Consider the following 10,990-nt stretch of genomic DNA (forward strand, 5'->3'; position numbering starts at 1 on the left):
CATTCACACACACATTCATTACATTCACCCATTCTCACACACACAATTAACAACAATAATCATGACAATACTTTCCTCCATGTGTCTTCTCCTTCATGGTCAGCTACAGTATACAATATTATATACTGTATGATGTCATCATGTAATATTATATACTGTATGATGTCATCATGTAATATTATATACTGTACTGTATGTCATCATGTAATATTATATACTGTATGTCATTTTTATCATATATGATTCATGAGAAGCTCTTTATCCATAGTGATTTACAATAAACAAAGTAAGCAGCAGAGACAGCGTAGCGTCTCAGTAAACTATAGGATCATAGAACGCATAGAGAACGCAGAGAGACAGCGTAGCGTCTCAGTAAACTATAGGATTGTAGAACGCAGAGAGACAGCGTAGCGTCTCAGTAAACTATAGGATCATAGAATGCAGAGAGACAGCGTAGCGTCTCAGTAAACTATAGGATCATAGAACGCAGAGAGACAGCGTAGCGTCTCAGTAAACTATAGGATCATAGAACGCAGAGAGACAGCGTAGCGTCTCAGTAAACTATAGGATCATAGAATGCAGAGACAGTGTAGCGTCTCAGTAAACTATAGGATCATAGAACGCAGAGAGACAGCGTAGCGTCTCAGTAAACTATAGGATCATAGAACGCAGAGAGACAGCGTAGCGTCTCAGTAAACTATAGGATCATAGAACGCAGAGAGACAGCGTAGCGTCTCAGTAAACTATAGGATCATAGAACGCAGAGAGACAGCGTAGCGTCTCAGTAAACTATAGGATCATAGAACGCAGAGAGACAGCGTAGCGTCTCAGTAAACTATAGGATCATAGAACGCAGAGAGACAGCGTAGCGTCTCAGTAAACTATAGGATCATGGAACGCAGAGAGACAGCGTAGCGTCTCAGTAAACTATAGGATCATAGAACGCAGAGAGACAGCGTAGCGTCTCAGTAAACTATAGGATCATAGAACGCAGAGAGACAGCGTAGCGTCTCAGTAAACTATAGGATCATAGAACGCAGAGAGACAGCGTAGCGTCTCAGTAAACTATAGGATCATAGAATGCAGATGTGGTGGGGGACCCCCCTCAGTCAGGTTAAAGGTCCGGGTGAGGTGGGGGACCCCCCTGGGTCACGGTCAGAGGTCATGGTGAGGTCGGGGACCCCCCCTCTGTCAGGGTCTTGAAGTGAAGACTCAGAGCTTCCTCCTCGGGGTGGGGGGGGCGGCGGTACTCCTCCCTGGTTGCTAGGAAACCCAGCAAGGCTCCGAACAGCAGCAGGAGGACCCCCAGACAGTTAGCGAGGACCCCCTCTGGTGTATAATGACTGTATGTAGACCTAGAGAGAGAGAAATACACCCAGGCAGTTAGCGAGGACCCCCTCTGGTGTATAATGACTGTATGTAGACCTAGAGAGAGAAATACCCCCAGACAGTTAGCGAGGACCCCCTCTGGAGAAAACTGACTGTATGTAGACCTATAGAGAGAGAGAAATACCCCCAGACAGTTAGCGAGGACCCCCTCTGGTGTATAATGACTGTATGTAGACCTAGAGAGAGAGAGAAATACACCCAGACAGTTAGCGAGGACCCCCTCTGGTGTATAATGACTGTATGTAGACCTAGAGAGAGAGAGAAATACCCCCAGACAGTTAGCGAGGACCCCCTCTGGTGTATAATGACTGTATGTAGACCTAGAGAGAGAGAAATACACCCAGACAGTTAGCGAGGACCCCCTCTGGTGTATAATGACTGTATGTAGACCTATAGAGAGAGAGACCCAGACAGTTAGTGAGGACCCCCTCTGGTGTATAATGACTGTATGTAGACCTATATAGAGAGAGAGAGACCCAGACAGTTAGCAAGGTTAGCAATTTAGTGTGTAGTGTGTTGTTTGTATGCAGATGATTTGGTGGTATTTAGTGTGTAGTGTGTAGTGTGTAGTGTGTATGCAGATGATTTGGTGGTATTTAGTGTGTAGTGTGTAGTGTGTATGCAGATGATGTGGTGGTATTTAGTGTGTAGTGTGTAGTGTGCAGTGTGTAGTGTGTAGTGTGTAGTGTGTATGCAGATGATTTGGTGGTATTTAGTGTGTAGTGTGTAGTGTGTAGTGTGTAGTGTGTATGCAGATGATTTGGTGGTATTTAGTGTGTAGTGTGTAGTGTGTAGTGTGTATGCAGATGATTTGGTGGTATTTAGAGTGTAGTGTGTAGTGTGTAGTGTGTATGCAGATGATTTGGTGGTATTTAGAGTGTAGTGTGTAGTGTGTAGTGTGTAGTGTGTATGCAGATGATTTGGTGGTATTTAGAGTGTAGTGTGTAGTGTGTAGTGATTTGGTGGCTCACAGCTAGTATGGTCTTGATTTTGATATAAATACGATGCTAAAAAGAGTAAAATCATGATTATCTGAAGTAGGGAAGACAGACAATCTACCTTCCCTGACTTCTATCTGGCTGGCTCTGCCCTGAATGTGTGCACTGAGATTACTTATTTGGGTCATATTATCTCCAATGACCTTTCAGATGACAAGGACATCTGTAGACAGCGGTGGGAGCTGAATGACCAAGCCAGCATGCTGAGTCGCACATTTAGCATGTGCTCTGTAGCTGTGAAGATATCTCTCTTTAGATCCTTGTGTAAACCACTGTATGAAGATATCTCTCTTTACTGAAAATATCTCTCTTTATATCCTGGTCTACACCACTGTATACTGAAGATATCTCTCTTTACTGATGATATCTCTCTTTACTGAAGATATCTCTCTTTAGATCCTTGTGTAAACCACTGTATGCTGCCCTCCTTTGGTGTCGCTACTGACAAGGCAGCATCAGACTGTATAATGACTGTATGATACAGCATCAGACTGTATAATGACTGTATGATACAGCATCAGACTTTATAATGACTGTATGAGGCAGCATCAGACTGTATAATGACTGTATGATACAGCATCAGACTTTATAATGACTGTATGAGGCAGCATCAGACTGTATAATGACTGTATGATACAGCATCAGACTGTATAATGACTGTATGATACAGCATCAGACTGTATAATGACTGTATGATACAGCATCAGACTGTATAATGACTGTATGATACAGCATCAGACTTTATAATGACTGTATGAGGCAGCATCAGACTGTATAATGACTGTATGATACAGCATCAGACTTTATACTGACTGTATGAGGCAGCATCAGACTGTATAATGACTGTATGATACAGCATCAGACTGTATAATGACTGTATGATACAGCATCAGACTTTATAATGACTGTATGATACAGCAGCAGACTGTATAATGACTGTATGATACAGCATCAGACTTTATAATGACTGTATGAGGCAGCATCAGACTGTATAATGACTGTATGAGGCAGCATCAGACTGTATAATGACTGTATGATACAGCATCAGACTGTATAATGACTGTATGATACAGCATCAGACTGTATAATGACTGTATGATACAGCATCAGACTGTATAATGACTGTATGAGGCAGCATCAGACTGTATAATGACTGTATGAGGCAGCATCAGACTGTATAATGACTGTATGAGGCAGCATCAGACTGTATAATGACTGTATGAGGCAGCATCAGACTGTATAATGACTGTATGATACAGCATCAGACTGTATAATGACTGTATGATACAGCATCAGACTGTATAATGACTGTATGATACAGCATCAGACTGTATAATGACTGTATGAGGCAGCATCAGACTGTATAATGACTATGATACAGCATCAGACTGTATAATGACTGTATGATACAGCATCAGACTTTATAATGACTGTATGATACAGCAGCAGACTGTATAATGACTGTATGATACAGCATCAGACTTTATAATGACTGTATGAGGCAGCATCAGACTGTATAATGACTGTATGAGGCAGCATCAGACTGTATAATGACTGTATGATACAGCATCAGACTGTATAATGACTGTATGATACAGCATCAGACTGTATAATGACTGTATGAGGCAGCATCAGACTGTATAATGACTGTATGAGGCAGCATCAGACTGTATAATGACTGTATGAGGCAGCATCAGACTGTATAATGACTGTATGAGGCAGCATCAGACTGTATAATGACTGTATGAGGCAGCATCAGACTGTATAATGACTGTATGAGGCAGCATCAGACTGTATAATGACTGTATGATACAGCATCAGACTGTATAATGACTGTATGATACAGCATCAGACTGTATAATGACTGTATGATACAGCATCAGACTGTATAATGACTGTATGAGGCAGCATCAGACTGTATAATGACTATGATACAGGATCAGACTGTATAATGACTGTATGATACAGCATCAGACTGTATAATGACTGTATGATACAGCATCAGACTGTATAATGACTGTATGATACAGCATCAGACTGTATAATGACTGTATGATACAGCATCAGACTGTATAATGACTGTATGATACAGCATCAGACTGTATAATGACTGTATGAGGCAGCATCAGACTGTATAATGGCTGTATGTACAGTACAGTATAATGTACAGTATAATGCAGGGGCGGGGCTATAGGCGATGCAGCCGATGCAGTCGCATTAGGGCCCGGAGGCATTAGGGCCCGCCACCGCTCCGGAAAAAAAAAGAAAAAAATAAAAACTTTTATTTTGAAATGCTTACCGGATTGAGAAGACACTCTATTGGCCCTCTTGACGAGTGCTACTGATTACCCAATGTGATCCAGTTGCTTTGAGGACAGCTGTTTCCTGTTTACTTTTAGCGGTAGGCATGAAGGTGTCTAATGACTGTATGTACAGTACAGTATAATACAGTATAATGACTATGTAGAATACAGTATAATGACTGTATGTACAGTGCAGTAGAATACAGTATAATGACTGTATGTACAGTACAGTATAATGTACAGTATGACTGTATGTACAGTACAGTAGAATGCAGTATAATGACTGTATGTACAGTACAGTAGAATACAGTATAATGACTGTATGTACAGTACAGTAGAATACAGTATAATGACTGTATGAGGCTGTATGAGGATGTATGTATATGACTGTATGTACAGTACAGTATAATACAGTATAATGACTGTATGAGGATGTATGAGGATGTATGTATATGACTGTATGTACAGTACAGTATAATACAGTATAATGACTGTATGAGGATGTATGAGCATGTATGAATATGACTGTATGTACAGTACAGTATAATACAGTATAATGACTGTATGAGGATGTATGTATATGACTGTATGTACAGTACAGTATAATACAGTATAATGACTGTATGAGGATGTATGAGGATGTATGTATATGACTGTATGACTGTATGGGTTAGTACATAACCCTGTACATAACCCTATGTACAGTACAGTATAATATAGTATAATGACTGTATGACTGTATGGGTTAGTACATAACCCTGTACATAACCCTATGTACAGTACAGTATAATATAGTATAATGACTGTATGACTGTATGGCTGCTGAGAGCTCCGAGAAGCTCCAGTGCTGCCAGATGTTGGTCAGTGTCGAGTTTCCCACCTGCTCTGCTGACTTACTGTACAGTAAACAGTATTTATACTTACTGTACAGAGTTATGCTTCTGTTTGTGCACAGCCCCTGCACAGTCCCTGGGCCAGCTGACTGAGGGGGCAATCCCTGTACATTTTCAGTATGTTTTAGGGCTATGTTATGGAGTGTCTGGATTGCTTTCTTTTAGGTGATTATAGAATTTAAGTGCTCTCTTTTTTACTGTTATAATGAGTGGGTATCGTCCTAATTCTGCCCTGCAAGCATTGTTTGTTGTTGCCCGTTGGGTGTGGAGTATGGATGTGCAGAGTTCTGCGTGCAGTCTCAGTTTGGTGTTTTGCTATGCTCTAGTTACTAGAGTATATATTATATACTAGAGTCTAGTATATAATATATACAGCCTATATCCTACTGCATATTGAGCAATCATATACAACTTGTTTGTCCAATTCTCAGATCAATTATTAGTTTCCATTTATTAGCTAACTAGCCAAAGTTCTGACATTTTGGCATGTAATCATGTTCATACTGCCCTTGTTGGTGGTGAGAACTGTACACTAACTTATACAATTTATGGATTGTGTAGTTGTGTAGTTATCATTTATGTTGTATGTAAAAGTTGTGGTATTACGAGCTTTTGTATTTAAATGTGGCGCCCTCCACCTGACGAGTCGGTAGAGTATCTGTGCTCGCGCTGGTTGTGAGGGCTGGTCTGGCCAAGATGCCAGTCCCAGTCCGTCCCTGGAGAAGAGTATAAATACTTACGGTAAAGAGAAGAGTATCTTCTCAGTAATCCCCAGCAGACAGGAAGTGGTCATCAAGGCGAACATCAACACACCACAGAACACGTGAACAGGAAGGTACCACGCCCGTAGCCATGACGACGCCACAGGAAACAGGAAGAAGACCACACCCATCAGCCACTGGCAGGAGACATGGCAGGGAAAGAGTTAATCTGTGACGCATGGCAGGGAAAGAGTTAATCTGTGACGTGGCAGGGAAAGAGTTAATCTGTGACACATGGCAGGGAAAGAGTTAATCTGTGACGCATGGCAGGGAAAGAGTTAATCTGTGACACATGGCAGGGAAAGAGTTAATCTGTGACATGGCAGGGAAAGAGTTAATCTGTGACACATGGCAGGGAAGGAGTTAATCTGTGACGCATTTAGTGAATCGTTAGCTTTTTTTCTTAAAGTGTAGGTGCCATGATTTTTCCCCTCTATAAAACATGATTATCTACTATTATGATTATACTAGGAGGAAGAATTTTTCCAAAAGGTGTACAGAAAGAGTTAAAATTATGTTTTTATGTGGCCACCCACACCCACCAGTTCATTGGTATGCATGGTTGTCATGGTGGATGGTGACCCAGCTGAAGTTAGCCACACCCACGTATGTTGGGTGAATGGTAATTAGGGGAGGGGTTGATTCTGTGATGTGGCACGTTTGACCCCACAAGGTGGCAGCCTACAGCTAAAACCCAAATAGAAAGGCAATACATAATTGCTCATAACAACCACACCAGGGGGTCTAATGAAGTACTGTCAACCTCCTAGACACATGAAAACCAGAAAAAGTACAAAACTATGGCACCACCTCTTTAACCATCCTGCAGTCCCTTTCCCTCTTTCTCATTGCAGTTGGAGTGTGTTCAGAGCATCGCTTATATTCTTATGACTTTTAAACTACTTGATACAATAAAGTTCTTTAAATCATTTCTGAATTATTGAATAAACATTGTAATCTTGGGAGTGCGTGCGTGCGTGCGTGCGTGCGTGCGTCCGTGCGTGCGTGCGTGCGTGTGCGTGTGCGTGTGTGTGTGCGTGTGTGTGTGTGTGTGTGTGTGTGTACACACCTGTAAACAGAAGCATAAAAAGGTTGCTAATCCACACCAGCTGTGCAGAGAATACATGTCTGGTATCTGAGAGGACCTGTGGAACCCAAACACTGCAACGATACCTACACACACACACACACACACACACACACACACACACACACACACACACACACACACACACACACACACACACACACGTACACGCACACACATTAATATATTCATACTGTGGGGAAATGAAATTCACAATCAAAATAAAAACAATGTTTGACTCTAATCTGAAATCCTGTAAAAAGAGGAGTTAATATATGAATAAATGTAGCTGGTCTCAGTCACAGAGGAACCAATCACAATGCTAAGCTGTCAGTCACAGAGGAACCATTCACAATGCTGTCAGGTCCCGCCCAGAGTCGTCTAATCAGAGAGTTCTGCCACTGCAGGGTCAGAAACAGCGCTGGTCACATGGTTCATTGTCACTTTACCCCTCATAGACTTCAATGCATTCTGGAAACTTCCGGTTCGCGGTTTGTCACTAAACGCCAATAGATGTGTGTGTGGAAGACCTGGCCCATGAAGTGAACGGGAGTGACGCCACTCTCTTTATACAACACTCTGGTCCCGCCCACTGAGGCAGGGAGGAACCAATCGCCACTGAGCTGTCAGTGCAGCACGGTGCAGAGGGAGGGGCTTGTGGCCACTGACTACTTTTAACAGACTTTTTCAGTTTACTTTAGTTTATTTGATCATCTTCTCACAGTAGTAATCTTACACTTTCCAAATCACACAACAAATCAACACAAACAGTAGCACTGCTAGAGGTGATCAAAACAATATAACTTCATGGTGGGCTTTCTGGGTGAAGGTGGCTGGCACAATATATTTATCCATAAAAAGATACATATGATATACAAACAAATCAAATTTACCTATCATTCTGACTTTTGAACATTTAGTATTTGAGAATTTCAGAGTATTTTTGAGTGTGATTCAAGTCCCTTGGTCAACACTACTCTGACTGAGTGACAAGAGTTCCAATAGTTTAAGGTTAGTTAGTCCTGGACCTAGACTAGTTCCAATAGTTTAAGGTTAGTTAGTCCTGGACCTAGACTAGTTCCAATAGTTTAAGGTTAGTTAGTTAGTCCTGGACCTAGACTAGTTCCAATAGTTTAAAGGGCCTACACCATGCTTTTAAAACTATATTGTTTGTATAAATATATGCTCAAAATTGAGTCTTAGACAGGTTTTAACCCTCAACAAACACTCTGACCATTATTTTTGTTTGTTCTAGCTCTACTATAATGAGGCTCTCCAGCTGCAATACCAAAACGGCCTCTGTTTGCTCAGGGGCGCATCTAGTGGGGTTTTTCCCACCCCTCCCCCCTCCCCTCCTCTTCACTCCTCCCCGGACCCCACGTTGACAACAAATAATGTTAATATTGGGCCAATACAAAAATAGGATAATGTTGCAGCTCTGATCATAGCCTACTGCAGGCCTATGTTGTATGTTATAGGCCTACTGTCAAATGACACAGGGCGACCGTTGCTAGACCAGACATTACAGAAAGTTAATCTACATTAGACAATCAACCCCACCTGCATTGTATTTATGTATTAAAAAAAAAAAAAATGTTTTGAAAAAAAATGTTTGAGAAAAAAAAATGTTTTTTGAAAAAAAATAAGTTTTTTGAAAAAAAAAAAAGTTTTTGAAAAAAAAAAGTTTTTTGAAAAAAAAGTTTTTTGAAAAAAGGTTATTTTTTTTTGAAAAAAATTTTTTTTTTCATTTCAAAAACTAAAAACTTTTTTTTTTCAAAAAAATGTTTTGAAAAAGAAATTTTGAAAAAAAAAATGTTTTGAAAAAAAAAATTGAAAAAAAGAATTTTTTGAAAAAAAAATGTTTTGAAAAAAAAAATGAAAAAAAAAATGTTTTGGAAAAAAAACATTTTTGAAAAAAAAAAATTGAAAAAAAGTTTTGAAAAAAAAAATTTGAAAAAAAAAATAAAAAAAAAATGTTTTGAATTTTTTTTTTTTTTTTTAAAAGTTTTGAAAAAAAATTTTTTTGAAAAAGTTTTTTTGAAAAAAAGCATTTTTGAAAAAAAAAAAATTTTGAAAAAAAAAAATTGAAAAAAGTTTTGAAAAAAAGTTTTGAAAAAAAAAAATTGAAAAAAAAAAGTTTTGAAAAAAAAATATTTTTGACTCGTCACACGGATCAACTCTCAGAACAGCACTGTTCTGAGAACCCGTGGAAAGCTTTTTCCACGGGTTTCAAAACTTATTTTTTTTCAAAAAACATTTTTTTTTCTCAAACATTTTTTTTTCAAAACATTTTCTTTTTTTTTTAATACATAAATACAATGCAGGTGGGGTTGATTGTCTAATGTAGATTAACTTTCTGTAATGTCTGGTCTAGCAACGGTCGCCCTGTGTCATTTGACAGTAGGCCTATAACATACAACATAGGCCTGCAGTAGGCTATGATCAGAGCTGCAACATTATCCTATTTTGTATTGGCCATCTCTGGTGGTTTTTCATCTCTGTCACTCGCTAGCTTTCGCCGTGGACTGAAGACTCACCTTTTCAGACTCCACCTAAACCCTTAGCACTACAGAAAAATCAATGAATACATGAAGCTAGTTAGCATTTGTTTTGTTTTTTATGTTTTTTAGAACTTTGATTATATGGTGTTTTTCTAGATAGATATCCTTTTGCATTTGTTATATTGTTGATGATGTACTGACATATTATCTTGTTTATTATTGTGATGTTATCTGCTGATTGTAAGTCGCTTTGGATTAAAAGCGTCTGCTAAATGCCTAAACTGTAAACTGTAAACTGTAAACTGTCTTCCCAAAACCAGAGAAAGACACAATGTACAGAAATAGGACTTTGTGAGGATAGAAGCTGCCAGTGGGACCCCAAAAAAAGGTTTTAAAATAGAAAAAGTGAAAATTCATGGTGTAGGTCCTTTAAGGTTAGTTAGTCCTGGACCTAGACTAGTTCAAATAGTTTAAGGTTAGTTAGTCCTGGACCTAGACTAGTTCCAATAGTTTAAGGTTAGTTAGTCCTGGACCTAGACTAGTTCCAATAGTTTAAGGTTAGTTAGTCCTGGACCTAGACTAGTTCCAATAGTTTAAGGTTAGTTAGTCCTGGTCCTGGTTGGCTAAGCTCCGCTGTACCACCGTATCGGCTGCCCAAAATAACTGATCTGCAACGCGGTGCCATCGCGACGTGTTGTGAACTTGTAGATCGTCTATTTTCGCTGCAGGATACCGTTGTATGACAAGAAATAATACTAATAACAGCCGGGCTGCTTATGTAGAGTCTTGTATACATGACAATACTGATGTATTGTCATCCCCCCCCACACAAACACACACTCTTACCTATGAGGAAGATGATCATGGCCACACTCTTACCTATGAGGAAGATGATCATGGCCACACTCTTACCTATGAGGAAGATGATCATGGCCACACTCTTACCTATGAGGAAGATGATCATGGCCACACTCTTACCTATGAGAAAGATGATCATGGCCACACTCTTACCTATGAGGAAGATGATCATCATCCCCCCCCCCCCCCACACACACACA

General features: G+C 39.8%; 1 protein-coding gene across 1 annotated transcript in view; it reads right to left on the reverse strand.

Annotated features, from left to right (window-relative positions):
- Nucleotides 1-1,162: 1,162 nt before the first annotated feature.
- The window catches only part of cyb561 (cytochrome b561), a gene marked incomplete at both ends in the record, with an annotated part of 16,193 nt that continues 6,365 nt past the window's right edge, over nt 1,163-10,990 (reverse strand). Inside the window, 4 exons of the mRNA XM_080724824.1 lie at nt 1,163-1,355; nt 6,324-6,481; nt 7,414-7,517; nt 10,779-10,910. Of these exons, the coding sequence (XP_080580950.1) occupies nt 1,163-1,355; nt 6,324-6,481; nt 7,414-7,517; nt 10,779-10,910 (587 nt within the window). The remainder of the gene's footprint in view (nt 1,356-6,323; nt 6,482-7,413; nt 7,518-10,778; nt 10,911-10,990) is intronic.

This window comes from Nannobrachium achirus, assembly GCF_963921795.1.
Source record: "Nannobrachium achirus genome assembly, chromosome: 4".
NCBI lineage: Eukaryota > Metazoa > Chordata > Actinopteri > Myctophiformes > Myctophidae > Nannobrachium > Nannobrachium achirus.